Raw genomic sequence first — 16,464 nt, 5'->3', positions numbered from 1 at the left:
TTAGAACATAGATAAACGTAGCTCTTAAAAATATAGATATATGCATGTCAAAATACTGTCGCGCAAAATATGATATAAAAGGCACGGACAGGAGTTTTGGAACTGATAATAGAACATTACTGTCAGAGCTATTTTAAAACTAACAGCTTAAAGACAAAATGTACAAATATCACGATTCTGTGCCTTCAGCCATGTTTCCTCGTGCTTACTTCACTCCGGACACTGACCATGTCCTAGCAGTTGTGAGCCTGAGGTGACACCATTGTAAAACCAGACCAGCAAAACCTTTTTAAAAAATGACTGATAAATCACTGATCATGGAGTGTATTATTACACCGCATTAAAAGATTTACATGACGGGTGTGGCTTGGCTTATTAGCGTCAATCACCATGTAAGAATAGCACCTTGGAGCGTATGCACGCAAAACAGGCACTTCTTCGGCACTTATGTGTCTAAATTCACACGTGATCATTGGATGCATGCATGCACATCCATGCACACACTTAAGACCTGAGAATGCCACAGTAACGATACAGGAAATTGCAACCCGGATTCCAAAAAAAGTTGGGACGCTGTGTACCTGAATAAAAACAGAATGCAGTCATTTACAAACTCTTGCTTTACAAAAAAGTGTTCCCAAACCCATGTAGCTATATCCTTTATACAATCATGTGTTTCACAAAGTGGATGCCCCTTTCATAACCAATCTTAATACTATCCCGTGCTACCAGTCAACCTGTTTATCTGTCAAATCAGGTGTTTTTTTATTTGAGTATACTGTGTTGGGATTATTTTCAGTTTCAGAGTAAATTTCAAAAAGGATTTGAAAATGATCACATCCTGTTAGAGTTTTTACACAGCATTTCTTGGAATCGGATTGTAAATGAAGATGGAAAAAAAGAGAAAGAAAATAGAAAATTAAAATGTTTTGCCTAACTAACTACTAAATTAATAATATACATTATTATTATGTACACAGGAAATGGTCGAAAATTAAACCCATCGCAAATTGACCACAAATTCATTCATGACATGTATAAACTGTTTAGGCTTTGTATGCCAATTCAACCCAACTACTGATTCACTCTTAGGTATTCTTAGTTGATGTTTATGATGACATAGAAAGAGTTCCCCCCACATAAAACAATCATTTGTGAAAAAGCTCCTCATGTCTAGAGGTGAGCAGCTGGATCGCGATCTGCTCTTCTCTCTGTTCACATAAAATTAAAGTCAAGTAAACATTTTTTTTAAAAAACATTAAAGTCCTTTTACACTTGAGCAAAACCCATGAGTTGCACCAGGGCTCACTCCAGAGCACAGTGGTGCACCATAGCATGCTTCAGATCTTTTCAATTGACAATTTTGCATGAATGAGCCATGTGTGATTGTTAAACCTGCCCCTCTTGCAAATGACGCAGATAAATGGTTGCAAAGTTATATAAAAGCTGCTGTCCCTAAACAACAGGAACTATGTTCATTCTTCAGCATTGATGGCGATAACATCCCACCAGACATTAAAAAAGTCCAAAGAGAAAGAAGGAATAGAAAAATGTAGTCTTTAGAGCCGCAAAGAATTGAAGCACGGAGGCAATTCCTGCCCCTTCACTACACCATGAACTGGGTGTAGCCCTCAGCACCTGTGACGATCACATCCATCCAGATCCTCATGGCCTCAGGAGAAGGAGCAACCATGTAGTAGACCCTGTCATGAGTCTTCACACTGAAGGTCAGGGACGGGTTTGGGCTCTGAGGAGACAAAAGGAGGAATTTCATCAATGAGGATACTCGGCTTGAAGATAATAAAATCATACTTTCAAGACAGGAGTTGTTGACATGCCTTATGTGCATTCTTCAAGTGATCATAATACACTTCTTCAATTGCTTGGAAGTAGATGACTCCTTTCAGCTTGGCTTCATGCTTATCTGCAGAAGATATAACAGATGTTATTTATACAAATGTGTTTAAATGTACCGCTGTATGTTCTCTTTCATCTATATTCATTAATACGTATCTTAAATAGACGTATAACATAGGAAATACACATTAAATAATCTTATATATAGACGCATGTTTGCAGTTTCTAAAGCCCCACCTGCATAGTAGGAGAGTGTGCGTCGGTTGCGGTCGAAGACAAACCAGCGCTTCTTCCAGGTTTTGATTTTGCCTCCCATTTTGACCAAGTAGCCACGGCACGTCTTTTCAGAGATGGACAAATGGAAGCATGTGTCTGTGCTGTGGCCCGCCGACTCAATGTGAGCCCGCAAGTCGAAGTCGTCCTTTCGCACAGGCAGGTACCGTGTCAGTGGCCGGGACTGGAGAGAACAAAAAGAGCGAACGGGTTCACTGAAGAGGGAATGTATTTATAATTTCTTCTGTGTTTATATAATCATGCAGATGTATATCATATGTTAAAATAGATTCAAGATTCTTTCTTCAGCTGCCAACATTTGATGGAGCAGGCAGGAGAACAAAGGTTGATGGATGAAGCTTACACATGGAACAGTCAGCACAGTCATGATGGAAACCATGCAGGAAAGTGTGCATGGAACATACACAAATTAGCTACAGGAACAAGATGAAGTGCTTTTGGCAAAAAAGTGAAAGGTGACATAAAGTTCAAATTTTTTCCCAATAAAAATTACATGTTTTTGTTGGGAGAAAGATTTTTTTTCCTGTCCTACCTGTGCCCTCTGTTTTTCGCGCAGTTTCACTTCGCGCTCGATGAGTTTCTGACGTCTGCTCGTCTCTTCCTGTAGCCTCTTCTCCAGCTCCTCCCTTCTTCTCCGCTCGTCCTCCAGCGCCTGCTTTCGCATGTCCATCTCTCGCTCCTAAAGGATTAATGGAAATTGTTGCAAAGTTTTAAAACACACACTCATAGAAATGTGGAAATTGTTATGAATTGCCAACTGTCTTTGCTAAATTTGTGTCTCTGCTACTTTATGTCTGGGGATTCATCACATCATTCATTCTTTTATACATTTGTTCTGTTAATAAACTGTGGGAAAAAAAGATAAATCACTGTGATTATGATTTCATTTTGTAGAGACCTTGTGTTCGAGGAGACTTCTCTTCTCCATCTGGGCTTCCCTCAGCAGACGCTCCATCTCCTCTAGCTTGGCCACATTTGAAGTACTGGCACTGCAGAGCACAAGCACACACAACACACATCAGGAAAAATAAAAGAGGCAGAAACCATTCTTCTTTTGCGAAGAGACCCACTTGGCACACAGTTTTGGAAACAAACAACATATCATCTCTCATGTGGCTGAGCTTCAAATACATGGAAAATGCAATAAAAGTGAGCAGCTGCCAAGTTAATCAATTAAACCTGCCACACCGGCAGCTAGCATGACGAACTGAATTCAGTCTGACTCTTCCATGTGTTTTTCAGGTGTTACATCTTCTATGTATGGGAGTTATTGCTGAGGTGGTGGAGTAAATAGTCTAAAATCAATCTATCTTTGAGAAACAAGCCTCTCATGAGTGTTAAGTGTAAAGAGAGAAGATATGCACACAGTCCTGGCTTTAAGTCTTCTGTTTAGCATTCCAACAAAAAGGCTACACTCTCCTGAGGATACTGCTAATTGTACACTGTTTATGTCTGTGTGTGCACTGAATCAAAGAGGAAATACATTAGGAAAGGAAGCCAAAATAAGGATTGGGCCATCTCTCTTTCCTCCCTCTCTGCTGTATCACTGCCTGTCTTCAGTGTGAGCAGCAGCTCTAGTTAAACTTCAGGTCTCCCAGACAGCAGATGGTCTACACATGATATGCATTCTTGACTGACATCACATGGACGGGACCTGGATATGGATATGTTTGTCATGTTTTCTTTTTAATTTTCTCGCTCAGTTTTCCTTTCTATCGTTCCCCTTGAAATCCCTGCACACACAGACAAAAATTCTCTCTTATCCGGAGCCAGGAGGAAATGGATACCCAATGTTGATCTGAGATGATGTCACAACATTGTTAAGATGAATGGTACACATTAGACTCAGTCTAAACAAATCAGGAAGGAAAAGGGGTGCGCGAGAAAGAGGTACGGTACCCCGGGTAATCATAAGGAGAAAAAAAAAAGGATTGGGGGGAGGATATGAAAAGATGAAAAAAAAGAGAGAAAACAGAGTGGAAATGATTTCCCGCTCTCTGGTCATTCTTGCTGTTTTAATTTGCCTCTTTCATATAAAATCACACCCCAACTCTCACTCCATATTCTGCCATGTTTTTAAACAGAATATTATCAGTTTACATACTAGTGGTCTGGATGTAAATATTTTTGCAGGTAGGTAGCAAGTTCATTGTCACTGTCATTATAAAAGCCCCAAGCAGAGATGGAAAACATCATGCCATCCAACTTAACAGGTGGATATCCTAACAGATCATCATCGATAAGCTGACTGATTAGTTCTCATAATTAAATCTGTTAATCTTTTTGTACCCCAATTTCCCAGAGTCCAAGGGCACGTCATGCAATTCATTCATTTGTCCAACCAAAAGTCCAAAACCCAAAGACTACTAATTTACCATTATAAATAAAAAGAAAAGAAGCAAATCCTCACAATTAAGATGCTGGAATCGGCAAATATTTGACCTTTTTGCTTGAAAACCCTTTTGAAACATTTAAGTAATTATCAAATTAGTTTAAAACAAATTTTTCTCTCGATGGACTCATTGAGTAATTGCAGAATCACTTCAGCTCTAATTGAGACTCCAGCTAATCTTGCACCACACTCACATTAGATTACTAACATGAACATTATTCCAGCCTAGCTCCAACCTCACTCAAACATCCATCCTCTCTGCCATTATCTTACCTCAATCGATGAGAGGGAATCGCACTCATAGTCATTGTAGACCAGCCCAGCGCAAAATTTCTATTCACGTTTTAATTAAGAGGAACTTTACTGATCTTTGGCAAACACTTGTGTCTCCTGAAAACAGGACACATTGCTCACAAGATGACAAAATCCAGCTCCATCATAAAACTATGTTTGTCCTGCACTGATCCAGCTTCCACCACAGACGTCTTCCAATAAAATCTGAGTCGGTACAACACAATCCAACTGGATCCATACTGAGGATCAGAAAGGCAGTCTGTTTCCAGGAAAACTTGCACTGCAGAGGTCAATCTGCAAATGGTTTGGGACTGCAGAAACAAGACCATACCATTCAGAGAAACAAGAGGAGGGGAGACAAAAGACAGATGCAACCACTGGAAAAAGGGGAAAAGTAAAGTGAGCACACATGGTTTCAGTCTGGATGGGGGGGTGGACCCCCAAACGTACCTCTGCACTCTCACCGCTTTGCTCAGTTCATCTGAACCTGAGGGGATTGACTGTGAACACACGCACTCACATGCACACAAGCACACACGTCTTCCGTAACCTGACCCTTACAACACTAATCAACAGTCCCCCTTAACTCATATAACACACACACACACAGTTCTACACATCTCATTCTCCAAGGAGGGAGCATGAAAGGCGGGAAACCTCCACACACTTTTTACATTAAGTCACTTTCTACTCTCTTTGTTTGCCCCTCCACATCCCCTTCCTTTCAGTCAAAGTTTCATATCATGAACACAAAGGGACCGTTGTGTGTTTTTGAGTTGTCCGTCTCCTGTCACATTTAAACTTTTCAACCTGTCTTTAATTTGATGTTTTCACTGTCTGTCAGTTTTTCTCCCACTCCAAATAATCCAAAGGAGTGGTGAAAGAAGCACTGAGTAATTGTCCTACACATAAATTTCACATGGAAATATTCAAGCTAAACAAATGTTTTACTCAAGTCAGAAATAAAAAAAAAACACAAGTGTAGATGCAAATGCTTGCGGTGCTTACCTGGAGACATTGTCAGGTGAGCAAGCAGAGACACTGGTTTCAATGGAGTCAGTGCTGTCCACACTCATTGTGTCAAAGGCCTGGTCACGGTAATCGAGGTAGACGTTGGTCTGGGAGGCTGCTCTGGAGCCGGGCTGACCTAAAAACACAAGCACACACAGAAAGAGAATAGAGCTTCAGTAGCGACTAACGTTACTTCTTCTCATCCACAAGTGCACAGGTTTGTTGTACCTGTCTGTGTTTCTCCATCTGGGACAACAGTTTGCCCAGGTGGCTTCAGTTTTGGATCACAAACCCCCGCCACTGTGAAATGCTCTTACACGCCAAGTGAAAAATAATTCCACACCGTCTCTCGTTAAAAACGTGTCCAAATAGTAATGCTTTCAAATAACTGTCCACAAAATGAGTTCACGTAGCACAACAAAGTCCAAAGATGTCCTCAGAAGTAGAGGGAAGTAGAATGTCGACAAAATTGCAGGGCAGATACTTAAAAGAGAGACTTAACTGAGCCTCTGGGTACAGGAAGAAACACACAAAAAACCCTGATACCATCTGCCCCATGCAGCAGACCCACCCATCTGATGAGCCAGATCAAGGGACCAAAGGGACTGAGGGACCAGATACACGTGCCAGTGTCCGGGAAAACTAAAGTGCTATCACAACACAAGGCGCACAATTTTCAAAATACTGGGATCAACTGTTTAAAAGTGCAACAGTTGGATATGAAAGTCTACACATAAGTGATTACACTTAATTTTTTCATTCAAAAATACCACAAATGGAAAAAAGGCTGAGCATCCTTGAAATAAATCCATCCTTCATCTTTCAGCTAAATCTACATTCAAAACCAGATATCAGCGAAGACCCAAATAGAGGGAAAAAAGATCAGAGTCTGTGCCGAGGAAAGAGCAGATTTCTTAATGATAGAAATAGGTTTTTGCCGTTTGTGATAGGAAACTGAAAATAATTTACTTGTGAGTGGCTTTTTTCGGAACAATACTATTCCAACTAACAGACTAGTTTTCAACTTTTACACTCAAACCTGCACATCTCCTAAATACTCACACACACAAATACACACAGTACATACACTCTACAGCATTTGATGGAGCAGCCCTGCTCTACTTACATTCCTCCACTATCTGTACTACCAGATAAACAAATGAGAAATTTTGTAATCCAACACAACACAACAAGGTACTCACACATGCGTGCACACACACACACACACACACACACACACAGGTGCAACCTCTAATGAGAATAGATGTTAGCTTCAGGGTTCCCACGCCCTCTTAAACATCAATTACATTTACTGTCCAGGTCCAGTTCCCTTAAATTTAAAGACCCAACACTGCTTAGTTTAAGGATCTAATCTAGGTGAATTACTGACAACACTGAGAATTTTTAGATTGAGAAACAGCAGAAGCTTTACAGAAGCTCACAAACAACTATTAAAAAGACATTAAGAGGCTTGAATGTGTGAACTGCGCTGTGCTACAGTGATGGCAGGAAACTGTGGGAGACACACATGCAGACAGCAGAATGTGACCTATTTACTAATGTTAAGTAAATACAATATCATAAGAACTTTCAATGATCCATGTCTATTTTCAAAAAGGACTTGATTTTATTTCTTTTTTTTTATTTTTTTTTTTACCTCAAATTAAATGTATTTCATTGATTTCAATGACCCATACAAACCTGTAGCAAATGAGGTGTATTTTCATGTTACAGTCCAGAGATGAGTGTGAGTGTGTGTTTGTACCTTTATGCAAACGTCGAGGTTCAGTGTCCTTGTTGGATAAGGAGAACATTCTTGGAAGAATGCTGCCACAACTTGAGCTCTGTACCAGTGGCTGATGGGACTGTAAACGACCAAAAAGAGACCAAATCATTTTACTCTCAAGTTTTAATAATTAAAAGAAATACTATAACGTAATTTTTTAAACTGAAGCAATGTATACTATTAATATAATATTTATAATATACAATACAATTCAATGTCTAGACCAACAATAGTATCACATTCAATCATTTGGATTGATTTGTGTCACTCATTAAAATGACCGTCTACGTGTGTGTACCTTGTTTGGGAAGCTGCGCCCCAGTGTTGCACACATGAAGTGAGGGGTCATGGCAGGTGTGGTTTTCTTCCTGGGTAATGTGTCACTTAGATGGGAGCCACCATCTCTGTCAGACCTCCTCCTCTCTTCCAGCAAGCGGAATTGCTGAATAAACACAAACATGCCAAAACAGGGTCAAAAGATATAGACGGTTAATTGATTATTCACTACATAAATTCAGCAAAACTATCCAATTAATTTGGAAGTCACATAACACTGCCCGACTTCTTTAAGGAAAATGTAATGAGTTGACGTGCCTATCGATTTTGACTTTACATTTAGATTAGTCACATAAGTCGATATTTATTTATTATTTATTCTAATTAACACAGTCAATAAAAGCAACTGTGTGAAATGTGTATCTGGATTCTACATAATGTGTTTGTCACATAAAAATAAACACGCACATAGTTGCACACACAAACAGGCACACACACACACACATTACCTGCCTCTGTCGGTGATGGTGTTTTTTGACAGGAAGGGGAGGTGGGGGAGAGTCAGGCAGAGGAGAAGGGTCTCGATATGACACCATGTTCTCTGGCCAATGCACAGAGGGTGCTTTGGGGAGGGGGCGGGGATTTAGATGAGAGGAAGAAGAAGAGGAGGAAGAGGAGTGACAGTCGGCAGGTGAAGAAGAATGACAGAGCTTAAAAAAGAAAGAAAGGAACACTGTCAGAAAAAAGAAATAGTGCAGGACGAAGGAGGGAAAAGGAGAGAAAATAAAAAAACACTCTTTCTCACACACATACACTGTTGCTAAACTACACACGCAATCCCTTAACGCCACTATACAAACACACCTCATCCTCTGGTGGTTTGGGTTTGTCGCCGTCAGGGGAGGGGTTTGTCTCGGACTCGGGAGAGGCATTGGCCAGGGTGGGGTGAGAGGTGGGTTTAGGCTCCCCTCTAAGCTGTGAGTAAAGCTCATTGATTTCACTGACTGTGACATAGCCCTGGAAAAGTATCATGTGGAGAAATAGAGGGGAGAGAAGGGGTGAGGCATAGCATGAGGTGATTCAGCCATACAAAGATGTTATGACAAACTTGAGAATTAGTTGTTAGAATGATGGCACATCTGGTGATTTTAAAAGTTTCAAAGCAAAAACAGTCTTCACATATACACAAGTTACTTAGACAGTGCACTTTTATCATTCCGTGAGTTAAGTAAACAGGACAATAGACATTCTTAAAACAACAATAAACTGAAGAGGAGAGGAGGAATGAAGGATAGGAAGGAAGGGTGAGATGGATTTGAAACAGACTACCTGGACAAAGAGGAAAACAGAAATGGGATGTATTAGTAAAAAAAGACAAGAGTACCTCAGCATTTTTGAGGGAAATAGAGGAAAAGAAGGAGGAGAGGGCGCACAAGTTGACTGGAGGAGGAGAAATTGTGGTGGAGGCGGAGTCACGCCAACAATCGTGTAAAGAGTGACATACATCAGCCAGAGAGGCCGTATCCTAGTAAGCAGAGAAGGAAACCCCAGCGATTAAGTATGATGAAAATCCTGCCCACGTCAGTCTGATGGAGTTCAAAGAGGACAGCGCTGATCTTCCTCCCTGACAGCTGTCAATCAAACCTACCTCTCTTAGCGTGAAACCCCGTCCACCAGTGAGTTCAGCATATTTTCTTTCCAGCATGGTGAGGTTTTCTTTCTCCTAAGGAGATACAAAAGAAACAAATGAAACACAATACTAAACATTTTAATTATTCTCTTATGTCAGCTGTGTACACAGAAGCAAGGTTGGCCACATGCACAAACATGCAAATGTGGGCATCTTCGTACCCTTTGCAGCATTGCCTCAAGGTTGCTCCTCTCCTTCAGGAAGCTCTCTTTCTCCCGCTGAGCCTGCTGGGTAATCTGTGCTGCCTGCTTCTTGAGAGTCATGAGTCGCTCCTGTAGAAAATGCAAAACAAGCTTTCAACATATTTCTGGCTCACTTAAAGATCCCATGAATAACACTAGTGCAAAAGCTACTGAGAAAATAACGTTGACATCCTTTCCAACCATTTTAAGTAGAGATTCAACTGAAGTAGAAGATAAAACAGGTTTTGTTTCACCATAATACCTCTTAATACCTCTCAGGCTGCACATGTATGCACTGTATGCAACACATACTGCTCCAGACCATTACCTTGCGAGTGACAGTGCTCCGCTGGTAGTCTGCGATCTCCCGGAGAAGCTGCTGTGTGTGGGTCTCCTTTTCCTCGTCCTGTCTGCTCTCTCGCTCCAGCTGCTGGAACTCCAGGTCCTCAAAACGCTTTGTCTCCATCTCAAGCACCTCACAGTCCTGACAAACAAACACAGGAATACAAGAAACAATGCCCAGGTAAACGAGCAGGACCAAGGAATACATGTGTAGATGATACATTCATCTACACATACTTTTTGCAGTTCATACATTTCAGAAACATGCATGATGCAGACATGGAGGTGAGAAAATACCAGTAGACCAGAAGATTTGTACTCAGAGCATACACAGGGATTGAACTGCAGTTAAATACATGCAAATGTATTAACTTGACAAAACATTAAGATTTACATAAAAATTACAGAGTAAAATATTAGGTTATTTGGTTCAGACATATGGTGATTGATGCTGCATTGATCAATTAATTAAACAGACAAACAAACAATAGACAACATGTAACAGATAATGTGTACATGCAAGTGTTCATTAACAACCTGCAAATTATTTCTGGTATGGCGACAATAACATTGTAAAAATTCAGAAATATGCAAGCAATTCTGTATCAAAAGACACGTGGTCATCCCAGAATACACCGACATAGACAAAGCATACCAGACACACACTCCCCTGACGTTTCGACACCCCTTAAACATCATGCGGACTGTTACACCAAAGCATAACCAGAGTCTGAATAAACATGCAACATGTTGCATTTTGTAAGCTGTCCCCCAAAATACAGATGATTTAAGTGTTTCCTCTTCAAGAAATAAACATAATGTTTTGTTGGACGATACCAGCGCACCCAGAGAACCCATGCATGTTAGGTTAACTTGAGTCTCTGAACTGCCTGTGGGTGTGGTTTTGAGTAAATAGCTGTCTATCTCAACATGGCAGTGCTGAAATACAACAGGCTCAATCATTCTGATGAAATTAAGAGATGTGCAGACATAGAAAAGAGTTAGACAGAGACACGAGAGAACATGAACCAGGTAAAGATCAAAGGTGGAAAAGGGGCAGAGAGCTCAGGAAAGAAAATGTGGTCACATGCAAATCCAATTATACGAGCATCATTTGTCTCTTTCTATGTCAGTCTCTTCATGTTTATGTGAACACCTGTCTTCATATATTGATTGTTTTGATTGTCAGTGTTAATATGTGCACATATATCTGCATTAGTTCTAGATTTCTCTCTGCAGTATACTAAGTATACTTGCTTCTAGGCTTGTCTACATGTTGCATTTAGTCATCATGGATTCATTGGTTTACACACTCAAGTAAATACTGTATCTTCCTGTGTCTGTGAAGTATGACTGAGTGAGAGTATGTGTGTGTGTGTGTGTGTGTGTGTGTGTGTGTGTGTGAGTGAGTGTGTGGGTGGGTGTGTGTGTACTGACCCTGGCCAGCTGCTCCTGCAGGGGCTCCTTGGTGGCCTCAGGGCAGCTGTCCAGCTGGGAGCGCTGCTCACACACAATCTGAGCCAACCTCTCTACTCTGCCCCTCTCTGCCTGCAGCAACTCACACGCCTGGCATACACACATGTGCATACACATAGACGCACATACATGCCCGCAGAAACACGCAGGTACACGTTTGTTTGTGTGTACATACAACGGACACAGGCACACACACACAGGACAGAACAAAGAGAGGATGGCAGCGTTAGTGGGACTGGGGTGCCACAGTTAGTCACTACGGCGACCAGTAAGATTAGCATGGAGGGAGGGGGAGGAGACAAAGCTGGGGAAAATATTTGATCAAACAGGGATGGAAAACTGGGGAGGAGAATTAAGTAGAAATGGAGGCATGAAGGTTGTTTAAATGAGTTAATCCCCTTGCCTTTCGTCTGTTTAGAAATGATTGAGGGTTTGATGAGAAGGGATGGTCAAGTAGATTAATGGTCCTCTCTAAAAGTAACACAACAAATACAGACACCCAAAATCTGTGCAAGCACTCAACTTTTTTCAACATTCAGGGCAACACTTAACAATCTGATTGTTCTGTCTTTCTCTCCCTCTGTTTCATTCAATATCATGACGCAGTTTTATCATATACACTCCAGATGAGGACAAAGTGTGCACACGCCAACACACAACAAATTCAGTCTATTTATCCACTTACATTTTCCACCCTGTCGATGATACCATATATTGGTTTAAATATAAACACATACACACACACTTTCCTACAACCACGGTTCTCCCACAGGAGTGTGTGTAAGATAGGATCACTTGGTGACCGCTGTACCCCGAGCAGTATTAACAGATATATATTTGGACCAGAGACAGCATGAGAAGGATTAACACCTACCAGTTAGTCACATGACCCCTAAATGTTTGACAGTCTCAGAGCAGCGTATGCATTTTCAATGCCCCATGCTACCATACACCTTTGGAGGGGAAATGCATGTTGCTGGTCAAACCCAGTGTTTATGTCTCAAGAGTATATGGTAACGCAACACAGTATAATTCCCCTCTCTTCCCTATATCAAAATAATTTCCCAGCCCCTCAGCAAAGAAACTCAAACAATTTGCAGAAGATGCATCATAAAGCCTCTTGGTCTGTGAATGAATGCTCTCTGCATTTCAAGTGTCCTCTCATCTTTTAACCCACAAGTATGTTAAGTGTCAGTCGCTGTGACATCATGAATCCCTGTGAGGCTTCCCTCACACTCTCATTGTTTATCACCGAAGCGGAGCCTGTTGAATACCTTATCTTTTTCCTGTTGGGACTTGGTCTCTAGGTCAGCCATCTTGTTGTGAAGTGCTTCAAGAGCATCTTTTTCCTGTTGGAGAGCAGCAACCTCTGACTCCATCTCAGCCTCCACCAGAGCTTGCTCAACCTCCACCTTAAAACAAATACACACAACATTTACATACTTTTATCAAAACCTATATATAACACTACTAAATATTGTCTGATTTTCATCTAGAATATCATTAAGACTTTGACATATTTGTTGCAGCTTGTGTCTGTCCTCTCTTTACCTCTCGGGCAGATTCCTCCACTTGATTGTCCAGCTCTTTGATCTTTTGCTCCACCTCCTCCATGTTGTTCAGCACCTGGATTCTCTCTTCTTCCACACGCCTCACTTCCTCCTCCGAAGCCCTTACTTCCTGTCCACGACGACGAGCTGCATCATCTAAAGCCTGGTAACAATGTCATCGAAACAGATAATCACAGATTGAACCACTGTTAAGATGTAGTTGAAGCTTATACTGGAGACTCACTTCCATCATTTGTTCCCTGCTAGACATTCTTATCGAAAAAAAAATATCAATATCTTCTATTCTAGCCTCCTAATATGTGTATGCAAATCTCTGTTATTTTACACTGACAAATCATAAGCAGACACACCCACACACACGAACAGCAGCTGTTGATTCTAAATGGTAACACTTGCCTGCACTAATCTAATAAATGGGCTGTAAATATCTCCCATCTGTGTATGTGAAGGATGTGTATATCCCTGTCACTCTCATATTTTGCAAAAATAACAGGGAGCATAAACACTTCGCACATTAATCCTGATTAATCTTTTAAGAAGCTGACTAAATTCAAAAGGTGCTACTATATGAGTCTTGAACTCTTTTCATTCAAGAGATGTGTATGATGCTCATTTCAACTGTTTACTATGCAGGATTTCCTAATGATAAATACAATGATAAATGTGTTGTGTTTGGGACATTTCTGGACATCTGACATTCTGGAGAGATATGTAATTATTGAGCCTCATTCCCAGGTTACTAAAGTCGATTCTTTGGATAGCCCAATGCACTGTTATTTGACAACCTAGGAATTAGACTCAACACTCATCTATCTTTTTCCAGAACTACTTATTGTAGCTGGTGTAGTAACTAACAGCGACAGCAAAACACAAAACATGTGACATTAGCAGAGCACTCTTTTGTACCTCATTGGTCCTCTGTGTACGTGGAGACGGTGAGGGGGCGAAGCTTCGCAGACTGACAGCAGGTGATTCTGCCCTGTTATCTCGGTGGCCGCTGCTGCGCCTCCGTCGTACCTGTAGATCGTCATCGTAGTAACCATTCTCTGATCCGGGAGAGGCCATGTGACCATTCCCCATTGTTCCATTGATGGCCGAAGAGTCCGAAAAGACGGATGGTGTGTCGTCATCGTCGTCGTCATTCAGTTGAAGTTTCTCGAGCTCCTGGTTGATCTTCTGGAGATCTGCCACAGCTGAAGTGGGACTTGTGGCCATGCCATCTCCATCTCTGTCAGCCCGGCCCAGCTCTGAACACAGGGACAGGATGGTCTCCAGCCGCTGTCGCTCCTGTGGTAAGCGCACATGCATAGGAACACACACATACATGTATGAGTTACAGCATGTAGAGGTGGCATTCTTTATACTGTTTTCTTGAGCAAGATGTTTAAAAAGCGCAGTAATTTAGGTTGTATATATAACATTATAAGGCAATAAAATATTAAACAGACCACAAACAGATCATTCACACTACCTATTCAAACACCTATTTCATATTTATTCTATCATTTTATGTGTATTTTTTCCAGTTGGTTAAAATAATTGCACAAATCAAATGTTGTGTTATCTTCCATACTAGAGTGAAATGAACACAACAGCTCAGCTAGAATTATTTCTTTCCATCATAAAATCAAGTTTCCAACGCTCAGGTTACCTGAGGAAGCATTGCAGAAGTCAATCCCTCGAGTTAAAATGTCCTTGTGCTAAAATACTCTCTGTACCATCCTCTCTTGTGTGGAATGTACATGCTCTAGGTTAGATACCATTTGAGTAATCTCAAAAGAACATTTTCTTCTCACTAAAAATCCCTGGAGCAAGAGAGCCCCTTTCCACAGTTCTGCCTGCCCGATCACAGCTATATGGAGAGCTACGGTGGCCACAGAGAGTCAAAATACCCTCTCACAGATTCAGCAGTAACTTCTCTGGAGTGAAAGGTATGTAAGCTGCACAGCAAGCCTGTGTAAGTAATATTAGAGAGGGAGAGGAGGGACAGAGGTGTGTATGTGTTTGTGTGTGTGAGTGAGAAAGAGAGGGAGCAAGCTAATGAGAAGGCGGACAGCTGTCAACTATGATCGGAGGTGTGCACTAGAACAGGCCAGGACTTCAAACGCAGGAATGTGTCCGTGTACTGCCACTGTGGAAACAAGACACTTTCCAGGGAATTGTGATCCAGGAAGGAATCTGAACCAGGTGAAGTTTGGACTACAAAAGTCTCGAGACAGTAAACTGCCCATTTAGGAAAAGCCTCAGAGAATGACACATAGAATATTTTGCCTATTATTTCAGCTATCAAATATAATGCAGCATAATCTAGGCAGGGGGAAATCTCTTTATTCTGAAATGATATAAAAAAAGCATCTATCTATCTATATAAATGAATAAATAAATAAATACATAAAAAAATCAATGGAATCATCTTTTGTATATGTGTGAATAAAAACAAACATACACGCCGCATTTAAGTGTGTAATTTGAACCAGAGGCTGAGGCAAATCAGGCCTGTGTCGGTTTGTCACCTTGTGCTATTCTAATAGACACAAGCCTCTGTGGAGCCCTTATGGTAATCAGCTGTCAACTAGAGAGAGACAGATGGAGAAAGAGACAGGGTGAAGGAGACAAAAGACACATCGAAGAAGAAACGTGAGAGAGAAAGAGAGACAACCATGAAAAGACAGTAAAACAGTGGAAGGGAGTGTGAGGAAATAGAAGAGAGTAAACCAGTAGGGTAATAAGAGCTGGTACTTTGGCCTGACACATTCTGACTTCTCCACCTCTATAACTATGACTTCTCGGTCTCTTATAAGTAGCAACCATTACAGCTGCAGATTCAAACTGTTTATTTATAGTAAAAGAGACTTGCAAACACGGATTGGTGGAATATAATAACCAACACACCAAACCCCACCAAATGCATCTAAACTGTTAATCCTAAAGTAAATATGTAATGGGTAATCTCTGCTATTTTTTTAATTTATCTTCTTTTTGTTGCTGGAAACATCCCTAAATAGCTGTTTATGCACACAACTCACAGCATCTTGGCAGAGTGAGACTACATATTTCCTGTACTACCACTAGAGGGCAGGCAAGGTTAAGACAAGATTTTCCAGAACTTGCTCAAGGATTTAGGAGATACTGCTAGTGACTAACTCATTAAGTCCAGCTCAAAGCAGTTCATAGTTTTATCATGTATTATTCAGAACTATTATTCATAAAATGTACAATCAATCACTGTGACAATTAATTATAGACGCTTAAATCAATGTTTGACTGAGCAATAAAAACAATACAAACAATTA

General features: G+C 40.9%; 1 protein-coding gene across 8 annotated transcripts in view; it reads right to left on the bottom strand.

Annotated features, from left to right (window-relative positions):
- Positions 1-262: 262 nt before the first annotated feature.
- Positions 263-16,464, bottom strand: part of phldb2b (pleckstrin homology-like domain, family B, member 2b) — a 41,431-nt gene continuing 25,229 nt past the window's right edge. For 3 of the 8 annotated variants that reach the window (XM_037079322.1, XM_037079328.1, XM_037079329.1), the window contains 18 exons: positions 14,078-14,458; positions 13,152-13,313; positions 12,875-13,012; positions 11,562-11,690; positions 10,111-10,266; positions 9,762-9,872; positions 9,559-9,633; positions 9,295-9,435; positions 8,775-8,927; positions 8,420-8,620; positions 7,933-8,076; positions 7,614-7,713; positions 5,846-5,984; positions 3,050-3,140; positions 2,684-2,830; positions 2,095-2,314; positions 1,839-1,924; positions 263-1,747 (listed from right to left, as the gene is read on the bottom strand). In XM_037079322.1, the coding sequence (XP_036935217.1) occupies positions 1,607-1,747; positions 1,839-1,924; positions 2,095-2,314; positions 2,684-2,830; positions 3,050-3,140; positions 5,846-5,984; positions 7,614-7,713; positions 7,933-8,076; positions 8,420-8,620; positions 8,775-8,927; positions 9,295-9,435; positions 9,559-9,633; positions 9,762-9,872; positions 10,111-10,266; positions 11,562-11,690; positions 12,875-13,012; positions 13,152-13,313; positions 14,078-14,458 (2,715 nt within the window). In that variant the 3' untranslated portion in view covers positions 263-1,606. The remainder of the gene's footprint in view (positions 1,748-1,838; positions 1,925-2,094; positions 2,315-2,683; positions 2,831-3,049; positions 3,141-5,845; positions 5,985-7,613; positions 7,714-7,932; positions 8,077-8,419; positions 8,621-8,774; positions 8,928-9,294; positions 9,436-9,558; positions 9,634-9,761; positions 9,873-10,110; positions 10,267-11,561; positions 11,691-12,874; positions 13,013-13,151; positions 13,314-14,077; positions 14,459-16,464) is intronic. The other 5 variants (XM_037079324.1, XM_037079323.1, XM_037079325.1 and 2 more) reach the window with 5 other exon arrangements.

Source organism: Acanthopagrus latus, chromosome 19, assembly GCF_904848185.1.
Source record: "Acanthopagrus latus isolate v.2019 chromosome 19, fAcaLat1.1, whole genome shotgun sequence".
NCBI classification, from domain to species: Eukaryota; Metazoa; Chordata; class Actinopteri; order Spariformes; family Sparidae; genus Acanthopagrus; species Acanthopagrus latus.
Note: the sequence above shows the minus strand (reverse complement) of the source record. Positions and strands in the feature narration are given on the sequence as shown.